This window comes from Augochlora pura, chromosome 1 (assembly GCF_028453695.1).
Source record: "Augochlora pura isolate Apur16 chromosome 1, APUR_v2.2.1, whole genome shotgun sequence".
NCBI lineage: Eukaryota > Metazoa > Arthropoda > Insecta > Hymenoptera > Halictidae > Augochlora > Augochlora pura.
The window spans coordinates 16521084-16546445 of record NC_135772.1 but is presented as its reverse complement, the minus strand read 5'-3'; the positions used below and the strand labels follow the sequence as shown (position 1 = coordinate 16546445).

Below are 25362 nucleotides of genomic sequence, written 5' to 3'. Positions count from 1 at the left end.
GCAGATCGATCGATCCGGCATCGATCCGCGCAGAGTTCCCTTTACCGGTCGATCACCCCGCGAGTGCGCATCCGCGTCGCCGGCTCTTAATTAGTACGTGGGTGTCGTGACAGGTCCCCCGGGTGGACGAGCCTCGAAGGGTGAACGCCGGCGGATAAAAGGGCGAGAAGAACGCCAAAGAGATGCCGAAAGCGGGAGGACCGCGGTTTGGCGAACAGCGCATCGGAAAATAAAAGGGACGCGTGAGAGAGAGAGAGAGAGAGAGAGAGAGAGAGTGATAAAGAGAGGGTGGTGGTGTGGCGGTCGGTCGAGGGTGGTGGGGCGGTTAAATAGATGCAGGAATCTCTACGCGGCGCCATCATGCTGCTGTAGCGGCGAGAAAAATATATTCGGCTTCGTCTGTCTCTGGCTGTGTGTGTGTGTGCGCGCGCGCGTGCTCGCGTGTGCATGGAATCCCAGGACCGTATCGGTCTCTGCAGGTTGCTCGCGAGTTCGAGGACCTGAGGCGTCGTCGGGCGAATCAGCCTCGCAACGCCGGCTCATTTCTAACCAGAAATCTGTGCTTGCGAAGAGAAAAACGAGGGGAACGCGACACGCGATCGGCGACGATCGATAGTCGATTAACGAGTCTGACGGCGTGTCGCGGAGACGATCCGTGGAACGATTTCGAGCAGCTAGGAACTCCGCCGAGGAATTTGTACGGTGAAGAAGAATTTATACGGTGAAGAAGAATTTCTGAATCGAGGGAAGATCGACCGGTGTTGTTTGCAATGATAAATGGTCGATTGATCGGTTGCAATATTCGCGAAGAGGGTCGAAAGACAGTTTTGCTACGGGAGTTTATATAACAGAATAACATAGAACGATGGTTAATTAACGAGCTGTACTTGTAACAGTGCTTATAATAAATAATCGAGTGCAATTTCGACGTAGAGACTTGTCGTTTCACCGAACTGGATTTTTCCAAAGCGAGGGAAGCGATCAGACGATCGATGGTCGTTTAACTCGTCGAAGTTTGTTGTGCGGTATTTAAGAGGCAAACATGTTGTGCGGCACGTTCAGAAAGAAGAGGAGGCACAACGGGGACGAGTATCGATTGGTCAGATCGAACACGATGCCGAGGATCCTGGTGGGAAAAGAGGGCAGCCTGGTCTCGGTGCGAAGGACGAAATCAACGAGGGTGGCGGCCCGCTCCGCGCATCCGAAAGATCTTCCGCAGACGGTAAGCCGTAAATCCGTTCGATCCTTAACGCGAGAGTATCGCGGCGATCCACCGGCGGGGCCCCGGTGTTACACGGCGTGGTTCCGGGACACCGTCCGCGGACGGTTTTATCGACGGTAGAATCGGCCTCGGTAGTCTCGCTCGATGGAAGGACACACTCTTTCACCTATGAGAGAAGAAATATGGCCGGGGCGAGAGCTCCGCGATCCCCGTGGCTCGTTTATGCTCCTTCGGTTTCAAGGCGACGCTCGGCGGTGCTTGGGAACGGTTTCGTTGTGGATATCTCGGGGTTTGCATTGAGACTCGTTCCTCCTCGTTAATTAGATATTGTTCTATTTTTTTAATGACGAGCAGTCGTTTGGTATAGTACTGTTAGCGATGGTAGACTCGTAGTAGGTTTTATATTTCTTGTTGATACCTAATTTACAATTTAACGGAGTATTCGTATATTTCTGCTTTTTATTATTTATAACGGAATATGCAGACGTGGTGTTTTGTTAAGTTTTGTTTTAGATATATAGCGTTACAGCTGAGAAGCTTTTTAGATTTTTAATATTTTTGGACAAAAATCGAAAGAAAATTGTATTTGTATATTTTTATTTTTTATTTGAAATATAGGATTTAATATTTCCCATAAATGTTTTATATTTGATGCCAACCTCTTTTTCGTATTTTTAATCATGCTTTCACATTATACTTATAATCTATGTACTCTGTATATACGCTGTAGTTTACAATAATTCAAACGAAATATGAGATTTGCAATTTCATTGAGAATGTACAGCATAATTTTTATTATAACTGCAATACAAAAATATTAATAATTTATATTATCATATATAATAATTATTGTAATAATTATATACATTTGACTACAATTATTATAATAATTATTATATATAATAACAGTTATTATTTTTTATTGTAACATATATATATATAATATATATAATAATGCTCTACGTTTTCACATAATCATATCAAAACAATTGCTATCAATATTTAATTATCTCATTCAACTCTTTTATTCCCATTTTCTCAATAATTCTTTAATTGCCTTTAATCATTCCATATTCAACACAAGTGCTGCTATCTATTATTTATTTACAAATAGAGAACCTAACAAAGACGCCTCCAGGTCGTCGACATATCCATGAAACTGGTAGCGAACGTGTCAACGCGTGAACGCGTTGCTCGAGCAGCGAAGACGCCATTGCACCAGGTCCCGCGACCAAACACAAATATCCCGCGCGCAGAAACGGATCGCGGCCGTCCGGGAAATTTTCGAAGAAGCACAGCGGAGCCATTTCACCAGGCGTTTTGCTTGGTATTCATGCCGTGCTGACAATAAGGGGGCCTCGGCATCGGCCAGTCGATTGCTTCTCAAAGGTCCCGGACCGTCTCGAATCTACATACATGAATGCGAATGCGTCATGCCGTTTTACATATGTATGCACGCGACGATATAGTCTGTTTCTCTCTCTCTCTCACTCTGTACCCCCGTGTACGTACGCGTTCTGTTGCATAATTTACGACATTGTACACAGACATGTTCGCGAGCGGTGCACAAACGAACCACTCTCCGGCCGGGGCTCAAGTGGAATCGATTTGTTTTGGCAGCGAATGGAAGAGGCTCCGATCCCGAAACGATTTCGAGCGATTTGGGAGAACACCGGCGGCCTCCCCCTCGATCCTAATCGCCCGATTCCCGTCGTTAGGCACTATCTCTACCCCTTTCACGGGGGATTGTTAACCCTCGTTTCCGGTTGAATCGGGGGCTGGCCCCGGGTTCGCGCGGGATCGAGTTAACTCGTTACCCAAGCACAGAGATTTCCCAGAATTTCGCCTGAAATCCGCTTCATCCGTTACCCGATCAAGTCGGACATTTTGGTTTAGACTGCTCCCGGTGTTTCGCTCCGTTTATTTATTCGTTGGCGAGTTTGATCGGGTGCTAATTACTTCTGTGCGCTGCTCGGGAAATTTGGGCGTTTGCGTAGTCAGAATTGTAGTGAATAGGAACAGGGATTATACTGTTATGTTATTAAATGTAGGGATATTATTATATTATATAATTCATTATTACATTATTAATCATATTATTATATTATATTATATATTATGTTTTTTTGTTAATAACTTGTTAACGATGCTTCGGAGAAAAACTTGCTTGAAATGATCTCAGATATCTTTCATTTTTAGAATTGTTGACATTTTTGGAACTTCTTCTAATTCTAATATAAAATGTCGTTGATATACAACGTGATTATATTTAATTGAGGACAATTCGGTAGAAATTTGTTTCTTGGTACTGAAGTCCTGAAACCTTGAGTCCTAAACTCTAAGAACCCCCTAAAAAAAATTTAGTATACAACAACAAAATTTTACGAAAAATATAACATGTTTCAATGGTGTAAATTCGTAAAATTAAAAAAAAATAATTTCAGATTTACAGTTCAAACAACTTCGACTACAAAGAGTTAAATAGAAACCAGCAATAAATCTATTTCATTCAGCTATCGAAGTACTGATTTTTATCGTCCGCCCAGCAAATAATCCCAACAGCTTCGGAGTCAGCGTCTGCTGGATTCCTTGAAAACCGAGCTCGTGAAAGTCGGCTTATCCTGTAAGCGAGTCCGGCTCTCGCGACACGGGGATTTGCGGGAACGGTTAATGGTTAATTAAGCGAGCGATCACGCGATAGGTTCCGCGATCGGGATACCGAGCAGGAAGTCGTTGGATTTTCATAACTAGTCGGTGTAACGCGACGCGCTGGTAGAGAGCTAGAGGCAAAGCGAAGAGAGTCAGAAGCAACGCAATAGAGCTAGAAGCTAGAGGCAATAGAGCTAGAGTCAAGGCAAGACAGCTAGAGGGAAGGCAAGGGAGCTAGAAGCAAAGAAATAGAGCTAAAGGCAAGACAAGAAAACTAGAGGCAGTGCAAAAGAACTAGAGGCAAGGTTAAAGAGCTAGAGTCAAGACAAAAAGATAGAGTCAAGACAAGAGAACTAGAGTCAAGACAAGAGAACTAGAGCCAAGACAAGAGAACTAGAGTCAAGACAAGAGAACTAGAGTCAAGACAAGAGAACTAGAGTCAAGACAAGAGAACTAGAGTCAAAACAAGAGAACTAGAGTCAAGACAAGAGAACTAGAGTCAAGACTAGAGAGCTAGAGTCAAGACAAGAGAACTAGAGTCAAGACAAGAGAATTAGAGTCAAGACTAGAGATCTAGAGTCAAGACTAGAGATCTAGAGTCAAGACAAGAGAACTAGAGTCAAGACTAGAGAACTAGAGTCAAGACAAGAGAACTAGAGTCAAGACAAGAGAACTAGAGTCAAGACAAGAGAACTAGAGTCAAGACAAGAAAATTAGAGGCAATGCAAGAGAACCAACGGCAGGGCAAGAAAGCTACATGCCATGCAAGAGAACTAAAGGCAGGGCAAGAGAGCTAAAGACAAGGCAAGAGAGCAGAAAGAGAGAAACTGGTCTAACGCAGGAATTCGTGTGTCTTCCAAGAAGTGCCGTGAATCCACGGTTACAGGATCGTTCGGGGGCAAAATACAAAGTTGGCGGTGGTATCGATCCGTAGGATCGTGGTATCGGTGGGGTCCGGTCACGATCACCTCGACGCCGGTCCCACTGGCTGGGGGGGGAGGACGCGTTGGTTGCCGTGGTCGTCGTTGTCTTCCCGAAAGTCCCGGTGTTTCTTTTTCGGTCTAAATCCGGCCACGGAGGCGCCTGTAGGCGCTCGCTCGCAGAAGTCGCCACGAGATGCTCGCGAGAAAGACGGACGAAGAGCGAGAAAGCAAGAGAAAGAAAGAGAGAGAGAGATAGAGAGAGATACAGATTGAAGAGAGAGAGAGAGATTGAAGAGAGGAGGAGAGAGACGCAGCAGCGGAGAAGGAAGGCAGAGAAAGACCAAAAGGAGGTTGAGCCACCTTCACGAGAGGTTCGCCTTATAAGGCGTCCTCGGGTGGGCAGCGTCCATTAGAAATCCTTTGTCGTCCCGACCTCTTTTTCCCGACTCGGATTCTCGGGGGAAGGGAGGCGCGCAGGGGGTTGATGGTTCGTTCGCCGCCTAGAATTCGTGGGTTACCATCGAGAAAACGCGGTCCCCGCTACACCCTCTGCCTCCCCACCCCTCCCTCTGTTCGCCAGCAGGACGAAAGAAAGAACTTTTTAGAATAATGAGAAAGTGAGGTATAACTCCACTTGAGAGAATTACCGGCGGAGAACAACGACGGATAGACGTCGGGGCTAGGCTGCGACGGGATCAGTCTTTTAACGCCGTAAAAGTACGGATTCTTTACGAGATGAGTCTTTTCACGAGGTGGATTCTTTTGGCCGGTGGTACGCGCGGGGCCGGAGAGGATGTAGCCCTTTGTCGATGAGAAAACTATAGGTCTACGGTCTGTTATGGCTCAACTACCCTCGCGATTCGTTTCGAGCGAACCGCGCGAATCTTTGCTGTCTTCTTTGCGTTAAATGAATTCAATTAATTAGCGCTTCGCGGTCGTCGACGACCGAGTGGATCGATCGTTGAAAGAACGAGACGACGGAGATGTTTAAGTTGGCGTCTTGCTTTTTTTCTTCTTTTTTGTTAATTAAACTCCGTGGTCTCGGACCGCTTCAATATTCGGTTACTTAACACCTCGACCGACGCGTATAATTAATTGGCTGACATAATTTCGCGTACTGGTTTAAAGAATTAAGCTCGGCTGTATGCGCGTACGAAATGAGCTTGATTAAGATCTGCTGGAATTAAAAGGCACGATGAAGAAATCGTCGCGATAAACGCTTAATTTTTATGTATCGTTTTATTGAATCGATTATCGATTTTGTGCGTTTCGTATGGTTCTTTAGTTTATCTTAAGCCTAATATTATGATATCTTGTATCCTTATTATAATTGTTATTATTACATTTATTATACATATTATGCATAATATACTTACTATACTTATTATACCTATCACATTTAACTTTAATATATAATATGTTAGCTTCATAATTTTATTATAAAATCGACGGATTTCGTACTTAATAGCCTGCTAATACAAGAATGTCTTGCAGTTCGAAACAATGCACTTATGCATCGTTCGGAGTCAGTTAACGGGGCATCACAAAAGCAAGAAGGAACCCAATTCTCTCTCTCACTCTTTCTCTGCCGGGTCCCGTTCACCGCATGATCTGATTTGTTCCCATTAACATTTCAGCCCGAGAGAAAAATACGTGTTTCCAATAAATAATCGGATTCGCTTCGGCTTGCTTCGACACTTTCTTATCGGTGTAACACTATGTATATTATCACAGGAAGGATTAAGAACACTGTGCAATTTTTTATTCCTTTTTTCCACGTCATTCTATCGACTCTTGCTCTTTAAATTAATCTTGTTGTGTATCCTAAACAGAATTGAAATTTTCGATTGTAAAGAAGAGGAGTCAGTTTCAATTTCGATAAATTGGAAATAATATGAGAAATATTCTTAATTTATTTTTACAATTGAATAGCATTAACAAACACCCGACCTATAACAAAGTATACGTCTAAAAAATTGTTAAATAGTGAAACTGTTAATAAGAGTCACAAAAATTAATTTCACACATAAATAAAACAATAAATGCCCCCAACCGCTCGAGTATCTAACATAAAATCTACGATACCGCCATCGTCGTCGCTGTCTTTCCCCGCAAGAAACCGCGAGTTATCGGTGAAACAGACTGCGACGCCTATTTCCCCCGAAACCGTTCGATCGTCGTAGAAATTATATCCTCGCAGAACGCTTCGGTGAAACTGGCGTCCGACAATCATCGAACGTATTCGAGTCTCTGGACGTTGTACGTGGTCTCTTCCCACCCTTTTTCCCCAGCTGGGGAAAAAAGGGGAGAGGAAAAGGAGAAAGAAAAAAACCGTTCGCGGCACGATTTCTATAATCACCGTGGCGCTTTTTTCAACGACCTTCGTAGCCGAGCAATCTCGCCTATACTGCCTTTCACTATTCACAGCGTCCGCGTGTTTTCGATAGCTTTACGATCCGAGAGTCGCGCAGAGTTCGATCGCGCTTCGCTGGAAATGGGGATCAGGAAATCGGAATTCGCCGAGTCCCGATCAGGGGGACAAAAGTTTCGCCGAAAGGGACAGGAGTCGGTTCGTCGGCAATTTGTGTATAGTTTGCCTTCCCCTTCTTCGCCTTCTCCTTCTTAGTCTTCTTCGTCTCTTCATCTTACGTCGTCTTCGTTTCTTCGTCGTCTTCTTCACTTCGTCTCTTTCTCCTTCTTCGTCTTGTCCTTCTCCATCTTCTTCATCGTCGTCCTCGTCTTCTTCGTCCTCTTCCTCCCTCATTCGCCGCCTCTGGCTCGCCTTTTTGCTCCTATCGCTCTTCTCCTTTTCTTCTCCACCTTGATCCTCTCTCGCTGGAATTCCATTCCCCCACCGTTCGCGAAATATCTCGACGCATTCCCGCGCACGGCGCACTGGTCCGATTTGGGCCCTCCTGCGTCTCTCCTGCGCCTCTCGCAGCTCGCCAACCCAAGGCTCTGCTTCGCGGAGGATCGGTTGTAATTGAATCAATTAACTCATTTCACTGAATTCTTACCATATCTCATCCGACAACAGTGTGCTACGGGAGACACTCGTTTCTCGTGGTAATTCTGGTCGGCTCTTTGGATCATTTTTATCTCGCGGTGCTGCATTAGGGTGCTTTCGTCTTGGAAGACTAGGGTGTCTGATAAATTGATCGAAATACAAGTATTTTATTTAGTCAAAGTATAGTGAGTTAAGTTGTACGATGTTATAGATAGTCAGTTTATGCAAATATAAATAACGTAGATAATTATATTATATTAGAAAATTGTTCGAAATTCTGCTGGAAGTTGAATATTGTTCGAATACAATTTTATTTGCAGAACATTTTTAATGAATGCTTTAAATAAAATATGATCGAATTGATCTTAATAAATTTTTCGGATAAAGCCTCATTAGGGTAAATTCTTAAAATACAATTTTATTTGAGGAAATTTTAAATAATTGTTTCGAGTAAAATTTGATCGAATTGATGTTTCGACTCCCGAATAAATATTTCAAATAAAGTTTGTTCCAGAAAATTCATCAAAATTTTATCTGAAAAATATATTGAATAAATTCTCATTGCATCAAGCTTTATTCGAACAACATTTCGAATAAACCTTTCGCCTGTAATTTTATTCCTTCCCCGAATTAAAATTGCCCAACCGTGTATAGCAATGAGAATATTGAAGTAAAAGTGTAAGAAACGAACACAGTTGCGCAAAGTTAGTTTAAACGAACAATTTCACTGTCTATACAACGCGTCGATTCTAGTTCAGCTCGCATGCATTCCGCTCTAAGTAGCTGTTACAACCTCGGAGGAATTAGCCTGGAATGTAAAACGCTTTCGTACGCGGACTGTCCACGTTCCTCTCGGCAACGCGAATTAATTGTCGCTAGTACTCGTCGATCTCTAAAATACCTTCGACGCGACGAATCGCGTGTCAACGCGAATTTATTAATTAAAAAATTCTAAATAAAGTTATAATTTTTCTAATAGGACAATTTTTATTTCCTGCATTGTCTTTATTTACCTTTTGTTTTTGATAACAGAAAAATTGATTTTTACCTCGACGTAGTAGAAATTAACGATATTTATGTTTAATAGTTTACATGAAATTTTCACCAAGAATCTGACTCGTTATTATACCGCAAGGGGTTAAACAAATTCGCTTAATTATAGACAGATGCGATTGATGCCGTTCCAAGATCGTTTCCGTCGGCACCCGCGTCTTCAAATGCGTTTTCCCCTTCGCTTTCTTCCGGCGCCCTTCTCGCCGTCTTCGTCGACCGTCTCGCTGGAGCCAAGACACGCGTTCTCCTCAGAAAATTGCGCAATCGAGACACGATCTGGTATGCCGGGCGTTCTATTAGCGCGGCGAACGCCGCTGCCCGCGGATCGCGGTTCGACGAACTTCCATCGTTACGACGTCCCATATTCCGTTATCAGGCCATCGTTAAACCAGTTAACTCTATTCTTCCTTCAGCCGATAACGCGATTCCGCGGGGTCAATTCGGCGCGCTTTTGAAAGGCTTTGCCGCGATCGAATTTCCGCAATTATCTGCCTCGATTGTTTTCTTGGCTATCAATACCCCACGGAAATAATCGAGCCGCGCGAATTTCAATCGACCGCCATGTTTCTTTATGCCGATTTAAGCTCGGCTTAATTTTCGTTCCAGAGCTTAGAATTATTATTTAATTGGTGAAAGAATATAACCGCGAGGTAATTCAATTATGTTATATTAGAAAGTGACAGGGAAACAGCATTGCATAAATCATTTGCGTAAACCTAAATATTACTAAAATATTACTAAAATATTACTAAAGAGTGTAGTAATAAAAAGTCTATTATAGAAAGTATTGAACGAAGTATACACAATTCGTTCTGAAATTGTTAAGTAACGACTCGTAATCTCTGGTTCGGACCGAATTGTTCGGTGATACACGCGGCGCGTCAAATTCATTGATGCCAGCCGGCATTTCGTTTGATTGGAACGGTTCGACGCTCTTCACCTCGCGCGGTCTCCACCGTCTCTAGATTGCTTTACGCCGGTTTCAATTTGCGGCGCCGTCCGCGGAGCTTCTTCTAATTACCGCTAATTAGAGGCGACGCTTAAAGTACCGACCGTTCTGTTGGCTTGCCCGAAAGGAATTCCCTCGGTTATTGGCGTCGCTCGGTTCACGGAAACGTTACTTTATCCGCGAACGGGACGCGCCAGCAACGTCTTCAAAGAAATGCCGAGGATACGCTAGGCGCAATTAACCATTTATTTTTCATATTTAGTTCACATTCGCCATGCGATGAATTTTGTTTGAAATGTACAGCTGTAGGCAATATACCTGGAGAGTTACAATACATACCTGGAATTAGTTAACATCTTGGACGAAGAGACCCTAACATCTTGGTCGCAGATGAACAACATGTGTCGCAGACCCGTCGAAGGACCGGAAATACTGACGTAAATCGCGCTATTGACAAACGAAACAATACTAGGATCTTTTTTAGAGCTTCCTACCTCTCAACTGGACCAATTGGAAAACTCTACAATTGTTTACTAAATTCAATTTTTAATAAATACTAAAATAACTGAGCTGACGACTGATAAAATATTGCGGAAGACAGACGAAATGCAATCGACGTCAAGGCATCTGTTTGAACCATAGAACGCACCACCATAGAAATCGCGAATTATTTATAGAAGAGAGCATAATTAAGACAATGTTTTTAAAATGATATAACTTTTTTAAGACCGATATAAATGGCTTGAATTTTTCTTTAAATGTTAAAGAGCGTGGGTCACTGTATAATGACTGAAATATTATATTAATATATCGACGTTGTTAATAACTTTTAATCTCTTTAATGTTTCCAGTTACCCAATATGATAAATGAATAATATCCTTAACCTAAAATACGTTGAATATCTTAAAACTACACTATAAACAATAAACGAAATTTACATGCTTTCAATAATTGCCTAATACCTTGTCCAAACGAGATACCATCAAATAAAAGCGACGCTACTTGTAAACTGCCTTATAAAGAACTGCCTTATGAAGTAAGGTAAAGTCGACGTGCGACAACACTTTCTCAAAGCTATATACCCTTATCGATAACGAGCACTAAACAAGCTTCTCTCCAAACGTGGAATTTGATTGGCTAATCGTGAATTACAGCGGCACGTGATTCTCGCGTTCGCACGTGATCCTCTAAAGAACCGGTGACGAAACCGTTGTTTTCAGTGTTTCGTCGTCGCGCGAAGGTTTTCCAATGAATATGACGGTCCTAACAGAGGTTAAATCGTGGCCACATGCGCATTTCACTGGGCGTGGCTCGCGTCGACTTTGCCCGATTCAATCCCGGCGCGACAACGCCGGGACGGGCCTCTCTCGATCCCGCGCGTTGCCGCAGGATTCTCTGCTGCAGTAAACTATCGAATTCATGGGTCGATATCTCGTTAGGCCGTGCCTCTAACCGGGCGCCACGCCGGGACCGTTACGAATAACACTTTGCATATCGTTTCCACGGTGAAAGTCGATAATTTCGTAGCTTCTCGTCACTTCTTGGCCACGACGTCTCTGGTTATGGAATCGTACCCGGCGACTCCGGATGAATCGTATCCGCCTGACTTCGGGATAGAACTCGCGCGCGTAACTTCCGCGTCTTCCCCGCTTTAATGCACCTTTCTATTCTGACTGCCGCGCGAGATCGATCCTTCTTGCCGCGCTTCTTTACTGTGCTCTATTTTTCGCGGAATTGACTGCTTTGTCCGGTTCAATTTTCAATTTTTTAAGCGGTCGTGTGATTTTAATGAATTTTATTCTAATCGATTTAATACAATATGTGTATGATGTATATTTATATATTATAATAATACAATATATATATTCTAATATGTATTTCTAATTTTCTAACAGTAATTTGAAGCCCTTTCATAATTTTTATCTAATTTTAATCTAACTCCAAGCAATTCTAAATTAAAATTTTATAATAAATTTTACCTGTTGGCAAAAATAAGAAGAATAATAAATGAAAAATAAGTAAAGAAACATTTTTTTATTTGAGAGCATTATTTTTAAGTTTTAGATTAAAAGAATATTATATTAAGAAGAATATTATAATAATTATTAATTTATCTGAAGATTTACTATTGAAAAATATATAGAAAATGTCTTTTTATAAAATACATTTTTCATTAAAGTAAAGTATATACCATAGAATATATTGTACTCATACATACTATACACATATTTAACATAAAATATATTTCAGAGGCAAACCTATCCAACAATATACAATACTTACCACCCACTGCCATGAATTATCCAATCAACCTCGATAACTCAAAAACAGCAAGTTATACTTATTGTTATATCAAACAGCAGAAACAATAGGGAATTACATTTACACTGAAGTCGTACTCGCATACGGCATTGTTCTTTTCGCGAGCAGTATAAGGAAATCCTGTAAGGACGCTGAGGTCCTGTCGTGGGATAGTCCTCGCTTCCCAGGGACCCTTTTGGCCCCGGTAAGTTCGTGCGGCGATTATTTCTGTGCCCGCTTGCTTCCCCTTCACCATTCCCGTTGCTTCATACCTTTCCTCTTTCTGCTCGCGCGAGAGATGTAAATCTTCCGAGATGAACTCTTGCTCTCTCTTTCTCTCTCTCTCTTTCTCTTTCTCTTGCATCAGCGGACCACTTCAAAAGGTCCGAATATCTGGCCGGCCTTTCGCGTCGGTGAAACAGTCGCGCACCATTAAAAATTAACTACGCCCCTTCGCTGTTCTTCGGGGCTCGTGAACGAAACGAATCCGCCGGATTCGAGGACATCACGATGCCCTAACGCCGCCATTTCTCTCCATTGTCGCCGGATGGGAAAACTATCTGATTTAATTGCGATAGTATTGACGTGAGAAAAGGATATTATAACAGCTTAGGGATTCTATAAATATTCGATTTGGTTATAGTATGCGGTTCTAAGGTTTTTTTATTATAATGTAGTTATTCTGCAATATTGTATTTTATTTTTTGTGACAGAGGTTTTCTGATCTATAAACACTAACTAGTAATCATTTTTATATTACTTATAGTAATGTTAATATTACTATTACAAGTAACAATATTTATATTATTTATAGTAATATGAGTATTATTATTACAAGTAATAATATTTATATTACTATTAGATATATTTCTGGAATAAAATTATGTTTAAGTAAAATATAATAAATACTTAATAACAGCAATCTATAGCTTTCAACAATAATCTCCTCCAAATAGAAACAGTTTATTAAAAACAACATATTCAAATCTATAATTTCAATATTAATTAATAAACTGGCTCTCACAATATAGGAGGGCATACTTACCCTCCAAAACACCATAACTCCAAAACTCCCCATTGAATAGTAATACATCATTCTTAATGCATTATTATAAATAATGTATCATATAATCATACTACATTAACAACAAACGTACATTACACATTATCAACCGACCCACACACCAACATCACCCCCACGCTATGAACGAGACAAAGGGGCGTGCAGCTGGCCATTAACAGGAATGACATTTGCCCGAGCCCCCATCGAACGGCTCTCCGCGTTTCAAAGCTTTCGCGTAGCCGGCGGATCTTTTCGCGGAGCCGGCCAATAGGATTCCACTTTATCATCCGGATGATGTCAGCGCGAGCTAAGGCTATCGCGGAACGCATCGGTTTGAATTATGGAGCACCGGGACGTTCGTTTTGCTCGAGCGATTCGTAGCGCGGGGGTCACGCGGCGCTTGCACGCGCGCGCGCATGGAGAATCATCGGTTGCCGTTTTCTGTAGCAGGCTGTATCATTGTGTAGCATACTCTATCATTGTGTGGCATACTGTATCATTGTGTGGCATACTGTATCATTGTGTATCGGTGCCGTTTTGTGTAGCAGGCCGTATCATTGTGTATCGCGTTGCCCGAGTGGAGAACCTAGGAAGCGCATTAGTGTATACGAGAAGAAGAGCAGTGGTACACGACAACGGTCCGCCGTGAGCGGGAGAGAGGCTTCACGCGAACGACAGAGGCGGTCGAGAGTGGCTCGTGAGAAGACATCCGGAGATTTCGACACATTGTTTCCATTCGCACCTATCGCGGGCCGGGGCCACGAATTTCTTGTAAACTCCCACGCGCGCCTCTCACGGGCCGCGCGGCACACAGGTATCGTTCGAGAAACGCCGCGAGCACACGCACACACAGACCGGGGTCTCTCGGGGTGTTCTCTAGGTGCATTCAACTCGATCCCGCGACGCGCGTTGGTGGGGCTTAATGGGCGGCGTGACGTTCCGTGTACACCGGCAATCATGACTTACGCGTATCGACGCGCGCGACCCGGGTACGCGCGAACTCCGATAGGACGTGCCGCGTTGTGCCGCGGGAACGGTCCGCCACGATTGCCTTTTGATCCGTGTTGTCGTAGATATAGTCTTAGTAGTCGTAGTTGTCGTTGTCGTCGTAGTCATAGTCATCGTAGCCATAGTCTTCGTAGTCCTAGTCATCGTAGTCATAGTTTTCGTAGTCATAGTCTTTATAGTCACAGTCCTTATAATCATAGTCCTTATAGTTATAATCCTTATAGTCAATAGTCCTTATAGTCATAGTCCTTATAGTCATAGTCTTCATAGTCAACGTAGTCGTAGTTGTCGTTGTCGTAGCCATAGTCTTCGCAGTCATAGTCATAGTCTTCGCAGTCATAATTTTCCTAGTCGTAGTCATCCTAGTCATACCTATCGTAATCTTCGTGGCCATAGTCTTCGCGGTCGTAGTTGTCGTGGCCTGTATTCAATTTAATACACAATTGCCCCCGCCGTTTCGCACCGCCCGTATTTCCTTTCATAGCTCGGCGGAGCGACGTCGCCGTGTCGGCCCGAATCTGTGTCAGTCCTGGCCGGCGCGGCCGTTTCCAGGATAATATGCAACCATGCGAAATGGGTTCGTTGTTCCTTCTCGCGCGTGCGACGCACACGGCCGCGTTTGCTTTCGTAAGCTCCAAACTCGTCCGGTCTCGCTTCATCGAAGCCCCCTTCCCTCCCCGTCTTGATTATGCCCGCGCGAGCGTTTTATTCTACAGATCGCATGATGGAGCACGCCGGGCTTCCGGGAAAGTTGCTGCGCCGACGAAAGTTACGGACTTTCTGACTCACGCCGCTGAAATCATCCCTTAACGCGGCGTCGATGTAACGGGGAGAGGTTTTTGGGTGGAACACTGAATTTCTGATTGACCTTTGCGCGGTGGTAGAGATTTTAATGCTGAGGTTGATGATGCAGATTTTTAGGGGTGGATGGTTTATGGTTTCTGAGATTTGATGGTGGAGATTCCTTTTTTCTTTTTCTTTGGGGATGGGGGTGTAGCTGATTGTTATAATGCTGTCCACGTTTTTTATTTTTCTTCATCCTTTATCATACTTTAATAAGAATAATTGGTAATGGAAATTTATAGTATGAGTTAAGTATGAATGTTATTCTGTTTTTTTAAGTATAAATAAAATTTTGTTCTTTTTTGACAATATATAAATATTTAAGGAAATTTAGATGATATACAGTATCTATATACTTTTTTACAATTTATTGCTGCAATTTAAGCATATGAAATTAAGTCTATATAACAGTTATACTTTTAATAATTTATTTAAAAATAAGCAGACTCGATGCTGTAACTATTTTATTAGAATTTTATATAATAATCTTGAGTGGTGGCTCTCAGGCTCCACTAGAGTTAATATAATAAAACATAATATAATACAATATCATACAATATAATAAAATACAATATAATATAATCGTAAAAGACATCAATTGTTAAAATATCTCTAAAATGCAAGAGTCCCGAAATAATTTACGTTCACAATCCATACCAACGTCCCGGCACCGTTAACCACGAGGCAAACAAAATGGAGTCGTTAGACGACGTTACGAGACTGGTTCCGTTGTACGTTGGCGTTAGATTATTATACCTGTGATAAGCCAGGTTGCGCAATCAGTAGTAAGCCGATCGTCTTTTCGGTGCCGTTCGCCTGCCGGCTAAATTACCAGGCGACTCTTCCTGACACGGATCTTAGGAATACCGGGCATTTACCAACGACCGATAATCGTGCCGATAACGATCGTCCGTTGGCCAGGGCCCGGCCGCGTGTTGTGCGCGCACAGTGCCGCGTGTGCGCTGCACACCGTCGAAATGCATTTGCATGCGCCGTGGTATCTCAGATTACGGAGCCGCAGCGCGCTCTTAATTGGTGCACGCGGCGTGATTGCGCCCGGATGCAGCGAACCGGTGCAAACTGCATCCTCTCGCCTCCTTGCCAGCAAGTCGAATTCTTCGAGAGAGCGCGCGAGCGCGCTACAATCGGGGCTGCAAACTCGATTCTGCGGCCGCAGAAAATTATTCGTGGCTCGGCATCGATTACGCTCGACGGGTTTCCGAAGGGATAGGAGGATCCGCCGCGGCGCGGTGCCCCCGTAATTCGAGCATCGGAATTTTCAATCGCTATGATCCGTCGGCCGGCGTCCGTGTTACGGTGGATTAATACGGTGGTGTGAACAATTATAGACTCGAATGTCTTTCACGTTTTTCGTAATATTTAAAGACAATTTAGCAAAACGTCGTATTTGTGTATTTATTTGTTTATTAACATTGCCTTAAATTATATTAGACTTGTATGGCAGTGTACTGTTTTCTATATTATATATCATTTATTTTCTTATATATAATTTATAACTTCACCGCAGAAGCAAAATTTGTGCCATTAGGGAAATCATGCTGAACATCGTACCACAAAGGGTTAATTCGCATCCCCGTATCATTTTGAAAATTGACGGTCACCCGAGTGAAAGTCCAGCTGACGCCGACACGAAAAAGTAGACTTTTTCGTTATCGATTTCCGCGTCGTCGTCGCGGCTCGTCGCGACGGTGTTTTCGATCCGTCGGCGATTGGTCGCGCGTGGCCTGCATAGTTCTCGAAAGATTCGCATTGCGAGGGCGGCAATGTCGCGACAGAGGGGCCAGGTCGCCGGCGATAACGTGGTTTGGACGGCGGCCGGGCTCCCGATCGAATGGCAACATCGGTGGCAACGAACGGAGGCGAAATCAATTAACTCCCGGCCACGTGTGTGAACGTGCACACGAACCTGACCTCTCATTTTCCATTCTGCGCGGCCGTAGTGATACGCGTAGTACAACCTACGGGAGTTACGTACGCTCGCTCGCTCTCTCTCTCTCTCTCTCTCTCTCTCTCTCTCTCGCTCTCTCTCTCCTCTCTCCCCTATGGCGTTGTCCTGAACGAGAGCCGAGCCGTGCGCGCCCGCGTACATTAGCCGCGTGGGTTGCCATGGGCAACCCATGACTAACACACGTTCCAGCATCACGTGTCTCTCCCTCGCGTTCTCTCCCTTTCTCCCGTGGTTTCACCCCAGTGCCGTGACCACTACTGGCGCTGCACGCACGGCTCGGTGCACTTTGCCCGATGCATCTTTGCTACTACTCATCTTCGGTCTGGCTGATATCGCTGCGCCCCTCCTCGCGCAACACGTTGAATGAACTTTTATCTCATTTCTAGAAATCTCAGAAATTTATCGTCGCTTTTCCTATATTTATTTTTTGCAATTTCAGAAATTCACTCACCCTCGCTTTTTTCATTGTATTTTTGGAAATTTTAGAAATTTACTTGTCGTTACATGTCTTTTTTTTTTTAATTTAATTTGAGACATGACTTTGACATTTGCTTATCGTTGTTCTCTTGATTTTATTTTTAGAAATTTCAGATATTTATTTATCGCGTCTTTGGCGAACAGGATTTAGCTCAATTGTTATTCTAATCTTGGAATGAGAAACGGGTCGATCGACCGTGCTAGGTTTATTGTTCATGTCAAGGATGATAGTTCGGGAGAATTTCTGTTATTTCTGATTTTTATTGGACTCTGGATTTTATGGGTTTATGACAAGCACAGGTAGATTATATACCGGTGTATACCTGTTTATACTGGAGATAAATATAGCTATACCGTTTAGCTATTTTCGAGCTAGTAAAAATGTTAAGATTTTGAGTAAATATTTGTTTAACTCTTCTTTTGTTAGACTTTTAAATCTTCTCAGGTTCGTTGTTATAACGCAAGGGATTAACAAATATATATATACACATAACTTTTACATAGCTTTTACAAAATTTCAAAATTATAGAAAGTTATAAAACATAGATACGTCACGATCTCATTCATTTAGTAAATTTTTTATAACAAATCAGGGGGTGTTCACAATTTTTATTAATTAGATCGAACGAAACGTGGCTATAGAGAGCTAATTAATTACTTTCTACGAAATGGTGTCCAGCACGTCATGCCACCATTTGGCATGGGAAAGGCATGACGTGTTAGTGACGTCATGCGTCGCCGAGGGGTTAACACGTCCCAAGTACCAAGAAATACCGCGTATCCCCAAATTTTTTGACTAAGTGTGTCATAGCGAGCTAACATGAACTAAATCTATTCTATCGTGACCGACGATCGTTTGTCACTATACCGGAAGCAATTATACTATTGCGGTATAACAAGGTATCTTTAAAAAATAAAAAGGTGTGATCTTTGCATTTTCATTATTAAAGGAACGGTGAATAAATTAATGTTGAAACGAATTTATAAATTTGTAATTTAAAGGATGGGGGATTAAATATTACTCACCTAGTGTAAGGGTAGTTTATCTGTAAGGGTAATATTTAATGAAAATACGAATAAAATTATTGTAAGCAAATTCAATGTAGTTAGTATATACAGGTAGGGCCAATTAATTTATTTTTCATTTACGGGTAACTAGTAACATTTTTAAATTTTATTTTTTAATAAGGATGGTGTTACATAAATATAAATTTTTCATATAATACAATATAACTATAATACAATATTTAATATGATATACTGTATAATAATATATGATATGCTCTATAATAATAATATATAATCTAATAATGGTGTCATATATTAAGAGAACATAAAATAGTGGAATATACAATTACAGAATTTTATAAAATAAAAAATACCATCACACGGAAGTACCATGTTTTCTCACCGATCAAGCAACGATCGATGTATTCGCCGCCACCCGTTAGATTCGACGGGACCTTCGCGAACCTCTCGAAATTGAATCGCGCACCGACCACCGCTGCCTCCGCGCGCCTAGTTACGACACTGCCGTTTCATTCTTCCTCGTCTCGTGAATTATGCCCATCTTCCTCTAAGGTATTTCGCTTCTCGAAGTGTCCGTGCCCTAGCACCGCACCGCAATCCTCTCCTCTTCGTCGTTCTTATCATGACATACTTGCCATTTTCTTCGTCCCTCGCCGTGCTCCACGAGCCGGACCCTAGAAACCCAGGGACGTAACAACCGCCGTGCATCGGGGGCCACCGGCGACTGCACCGATACACGTGATTCACACCGCGGCAACGCGGCCTACGGGGATGTCTCGCGAATTTCCATGGAGGTCCGAATTATCGATTTTCAAACGCGACGGTGCAACCGCGCCGCGTTCGCTTTCCTACACACCCCCATAACGCCGCCTCCCCCCTCCCCTCCAACTTTAATTGGATTTCCGACGAACGCAACGTCCACGAAACGAGCCGAGGTCGATTCTACCCGCGTATAAACAGCAGAATTAATATCCTTCCGTTCGTCTTGTCCGAGTGTTTCCGGTCGACCGATCGCGCGCGACCGGGAATATTTTCGTGGCGGGCCCTTATCGACGATTTGTTCCGTGGAGGACGGGAGAATCGGTGCCCGTCGCTGTGAACGTAAAAAAAGAGACGAAATCCCCGTGACGAGAAAGTCGCTATTTCTGGGATCCCTCGGGGCGTTAGATCCAGGGTCTCGACTGAAAACGGATCGTCCCTGAACTCGCTTGCGAGTCCAAAGCGAAAGGGAAGGGGTCATGGAACTGCGGTGAGGGGGGGGAGAGGAGGCACCGCGTGGGACAAAGACCGCCGGCACGAAGGAGGTGGGGGAGGACGAAGGACAAGGGAAGAAGGGAGAGAAACGGCGACGGGGATGCTGTTCCTGAAAAGAGACGACGCGACCGCACCGTTGAAGGGACGGAGAGGATCGTCGATTCTGGCTACCCTCGTTACGCTTCTTCTCTTTCTCTTTTTTCTCTCTCTTTCTCTCTCGCTTTCGCTCTCCTTTGCCCTTCTCTTTTCTCCGGTCTCTCTTTAACCACGGCGGGCATGCTTCGTACCAAAATGGAAAATACAGCTATTATACCGATAATTTTCGACTGTACCTACGCTACCCTTATAAAACCGAGATTTACTACAGGTAGATTTACCTGTACAGATGTACCTCGGATTAACTTCCCACTTGATTGCAAAGTAATGAACGTTGGACAGACGTCGGGGTAATTACCTTGTTCTTTGTAAAATACTAGTACGAACATGTTAATGATTAAATATTCTTTAGATATACTGTAATATAATATATAATTAAATCGAATAATAATTATTTAAATTGTAATATTCTTTATGTAACATTATGATCTATGCTAATAATGTAGTTTATTACAAATAACGTTAACTCAAGCTTAAACCAAATGCCCGGGGGGTATGTTAATTATTGCATCGCTTTTTGCGGAACAGCAGGAAAGATAATAATAATAGTCAATAAATAACACGCTACTATAAATATTTATATTAACTACGATCATGATATGACACAAACTTTTACGAATAAGTACGTCTCAACATTTCACAGAAATACAGTTTTTCGTTATTAATAGCAACAACAGATCTGCAACTGTACATAAACCAAGACGGCGTAAATCAAAATAAGAATACATTTCCGGCTTTCACATCTCCTTATAATTTCCAAGAGACTCTCGAACCCTGACGATGTCATCACTTTAATCTCCGATATCACTTAATCTATTATCTCTTAATTCCGAGATAATGCTTGTTTCTCTTTCCAGTAATGTTATCGCTTTCTCTGCTACAAAGTTATTAAACACAAATTTGTTAAATTTGTTAGACTTGTTAAACTTGTTAATTCTAATGCAGCCAGGCTGGATTAATACCGATACCGAAATCGTGCCGGCATAAAGTCCCCGACGGTGGGTACTCGCCGTTTTCCGGCCGGCTTTCAGCGCGGAAAGAGAGGAGAGTCGTGGCCGGGAGGGAGGGAGGGAGGGCGAAGAGAAGAACACGGCTCGTGCACGACGAGGAGGGAGATAAAGCCGAAGCGCGGAAGAATGGACGGAAGGAATAGAGAGCCGGGATAGAGCGACGGAGGAGGCATGCACGGGATTCGAGAAGAGAGGACGGAGCGCGGAGGGAGAGGAGGATAGCGGAGTCCGAGCGAAAGAAAGACGAATGAGAGCGCGGGGAGGGACGGCGGGGCAGGGAGGGCGAGACAGAGCGAAGCGGAGAACGCGAGGACCAACAAAGGGATGGAGGAAGATGGCGCGAAAGGGCCCACAGTGGAGACCCACGTCGGAGAGACAGAGAGTGAGAGAGAGTGGGAGAGAGAGAGAGAGAGAGAGAGCGGGCGTCGGAGGCGCGCGAGGAGCTCGGTAAAAAGGAAACGGGCGCGGAGAGGGAAGAAATTAGAGGGAAAGAGGGAACGGCGAAGAGAGGGAGAGAGCCTTAACGAGAGAAAGATAAACGTAACGAGTGACGAATCGCTAGACAGGGTTGGGAATACTGGTGTGTGCCGGGCGAGGGAGACCGAGAGAGACGGAAGGAGGAACCGGCGGATTTCGAGAGCGAGAAAGGGAGAGAGGGAGCGTCGGAGCTTGCGGCCGTGCGAGGGAGAAAGTGCGCTCGAGAAGGGAGGGAGGGAGAGAGAGCGAGCAGGCGGCGTTGGAAGAGAAAGAGAGGGATGCGAGGAGAAAGAGTGAGAGAGCGAGAGAGAGGGTAAGGGAGTGAGAGAGAGAGAAGGGAGCCGGCAGAGACGAGACAGAGTGCGCCCACCGAGCCGCCTCCATACCACCTCCAGCATTCCCGGCCTGTACACACAGTTGCAGCTGCACTGCCGCCGTGGCTCGCTCGCTCGCTCGCTCGTTCGCTCGTTCGCTCGTTTGTCCGCGTTCGTGTGCACATGCGGGACTGCGCGCGCGTTCCACTCTCGCTCGCAATCATCTCGCCGGTACCGCTTTTAAGGATGTGCTCTCCTTTGGATATCGTAGCGTGTCGCGTGTGAGTTTTCCTCTCGATCAGGAGGTGTCGTGTGAGAACAAGTTTCCCCGCAGCAGTGACGACAGTGACCATCGACGGCGTCCATCATCATCGGTAATCCATCCCCCGTGTTCGGCATTCCGAGCGCTCGGAAAGGTCAACGGATAAGTCGCGAGGCGCACGCGATAAACCGGCCGGAGCTCTCTTGATCCGGTGTACTCGGATCGTTCCAACCCCTACGCGCATAGACAAGCTTCACTTTCACCCCTTTTCCGCCCTTATCGGACCGCGCGTGCACGTGCGTCCAAGCAACGCGGCTCGACAACCGTCTATCTATCGGTGCACCGATCGCCGCGCGAGAGACACAGAAACCCGGCGGCGTCTCGTTAGCCGCGATACCGCCCGGCAAAAAGCTCTCTGACATTTCGCAAATGTCAGCCGCGGTCTCTCGCCGCGCTGTGTCGTAGCTGTCCACGTAGCCGCGGCGTGATAAAACGATAAGGAAAAGCCCCGTGGACTCGCGTGTGCCGCGGCGCAACGCCGCCACGGTTTGTTGCTCGCCCCCGCGCGGCACCCAACGTGTTGTTTCGCTACCGACGCCGATCGAAACCGAGACATGTGATCCCCGAGCGAGGCCGAAGAACAGGAAGAAGAGCTACAGGGCCACGCGTTATCTTGCCGTTCGCCGGGGGCTACGACGCCGTTGCTCGCGAGAGATGGACTGGATGAGGAGGCAGGATATCAAGGAGGAGGCGGCGGAAACTCCTACCGCTTTGACACCGGACGAGACCGACGAGTGCTACTTCGACGAGGACGCGTCGATCGACGAGGGCATGGTACGTCTCGATTTTCGTATCGTCGGCCGACCAATGAACCGATTCAAGCCTTATTTTTAGAACAGCCATCGTGATTTACACCGCTGTGACTTCCATTTGGATTTGTTGTTTTAGTTTCAAAGATTTCGATCGGTGTTCAGAGATTTCAATATAGATCTCGCGCAACAAATTATCGTTCATTTCATCACGATTTTCTGTACACCCTGTACATTCTTTCCAGTTCTTTCACGATACGTGAATACAGAAAACCTTTCTGTTTAACCTCTCAGGCACGACGCGCTATTATAGCGGGTTTTCGTGAACGTTTCGTGCTTTACTCAATTGTTTTATTTAATTATTAAAGCAAACGATTGAAGCGAAAGTGTGTGTGTATAATATACACTAAGAAAAGAAAATAGGAAAAAATGATCATAACTATTTTAGTTATGAAGGAAATAGCAATTTTACATTGTAATTGTACTTCTACGATTTAAGTCAACATGGTAACGTAATCATAAATGTCGCGCACTTTACGATAATCCTAGAACAATTACCAAGAAAACTGCACTCAGTATAATCGATAAAGCGCATAACAAAAGTTATCTTCCACATAAATCGACGCGGCTAAGAGCGGTTAAAAGATTATTTTTATTAGATTACAAATGTTAGCGATAAAGCCGTTTAAACGTATCGAAGCACAAGCTTCGAGCACAAGGCTCGCCGGCATGATGCAATTTACAGCTCTCGCTCGGGGCTACGTATTCCGGCTGACAATGTTGGAATGCTGCAACCTTTTCTTTTTTTAAAAAATGGCACGACTCGCGAAAACTCGACGATTAACCCCTTACCGTACTTCGACGAGTCCCGCTCGCGATGGTAATTGGTAGCAATAAATTATTAAGTATAGATGTTATTCTGTTCTTTATAGTTAGAATAAATGTTTAAATATTAATAACAAGGGATTAGAATTTTGGCTATATTCAGGCATGGAATAAACATTAATGTTCTGCCTCTTTTAACAAATTATACCAATTGAAAAATTCCTAATCGCAGTGAAGAAAATGGTAGGTTAACGGGTTAATCGCAACGACGTGATCTCCGATGAAAAACGTCACGTGACGCGCGAGTTAATATAGCAAAACGTATCTCGGATCGACGAGCGTAAAGTATAATTTTGTTGTGGCAGCTGCCGCTGCGTTAATAAGTTGCACGCTGATAATTATTCGATGCTGAAACGTCTGTTCTGCCGGGCTCGGTATAAATGGAGTATTACTGTGCATGCTTGAGACCGGGGGAACTATGCGAGAGAGAGAGAGAGAGAGAGAGAGAGAGAGAGAGAGAGAGAGAGAGTTGCATGATTATTAACCCTGGGCATGCCGGCGTGTACTCCGGGGCTCCAAGGCGGTTTGCTCGGAGCAATGCAATTAAGGGGACCCGCGTATTCGTGGATCAAATATTAGGGGACGGCGCGGAGAATACCTCGCGCAGAATCTGGAAACGTTTCGCTCGATGATTCACGATAACAATGCGTGTTTCGGCAAATCGGCGTTGTCGACTCTGGTTAACCGGTTCGCTGCGACGATCTCTTCTGCTAAGCACTCGTCAGGGTGTGTCGCGATAATCAAAATTGTGAATCCAGCTTAGATACTAACATATTTGATATTAACACATTTTTATAACTTTACATTTTATACGATTTATCGAATTTTATAGATGTAAAATTGAGTTCGGTGATACGCAAGTAGTTGCACTTTTAATAGTTTTTTAAACACTGATGACAATTTACAAATTATTTTGAGATACGATAGAACAATTCTCAGCGATGCCTTGGAGTTTAGTTAGTTTATTTTTGAATACAGTTTTCGTCAGAATTGCAATTTAAATATCAGCTTGTAACAATGTTTTACGCACGACGGAAATAATCGTATAAATTCTGCAACATCTCCGTGACGGATATAATCGTCAAACACACTTAACTGCTTAAAATACGATCGTGTAAGCAAATCCATTGGCGTTGCGTTTTACAATGAAACAAGCAAAGCAAAATAAATCCTCCGCGTTGAGACAATCGTGCGAGATTCGATAAAGTAAGCAAAGAGCTTAAAAATAATTGCCCGTATCTCCGCGCGCGTAGAACCTAAGCTATCTTCGTAGATTTTCAAGCGGATTGCTCGTAATTTACGAAGCAACGGCCAATTGTACGATAACTTGGGTCGGCGAGTTGCGAAATCGCGCGAGCGCCAGGTATTTCCACGTGAAAAATCGCGCGGGACACCCACGAGCTGCGACTTGTAAATTATCCAATATTACGAGCCCGTGTCTCATTGTGCAAGAACCGGGGCTCGGGCGCGCGCTGTTCATCATCGTTTGATCGACGCCGTTCGCTAATTCGATCAATCGGCAGGCTGAAAGGAAACCGGTCCGCGTACGATAAAATACAAAATCGGTGGGACGATTGTGCAATCCGCGCGCGGGGACACGGAACGGGTGTAACCGAGTCCGCGGGGGTTCTTTTTAATGGTACGGACTCCGGTAACGTGTTTTAATGCGTCGCCACGCTTCGAGGACGCTTGGAAAGTCGA

The 25362-nt window shown here is 44.0% G+C and overlaps 1 protein-coding gene across 3 annotated transcripts in view; it reads left to right on the top strand.

Annotated features, from left to right (window-relative positions):
- Positions 1–25362, top strand: part of LOC144478781 (uncharacterized) — a 232899-nt gene that overhangs the window by 97477 nt on the left and 110060 nt on the right. Inside the window, exon 1 of one of the 3 annotated variants that reach the window (XM_078197031.1) lies at positions 22457–22801. The exons of the other annotated variants lie outside the window; for them this stretch is intronic. Within the exon in view, the coding sequence (XP_078053157.1) occupies positions 22682–22801 (120 nt within the window). The 5' untranslated portion in view covers positions 22457–22681. Of the gene's footprint in view, positions 1–22456; positions 22802–25362 lie in introns of those variants that run through there. 3 annotated transcript variants of the gene reach the window in all.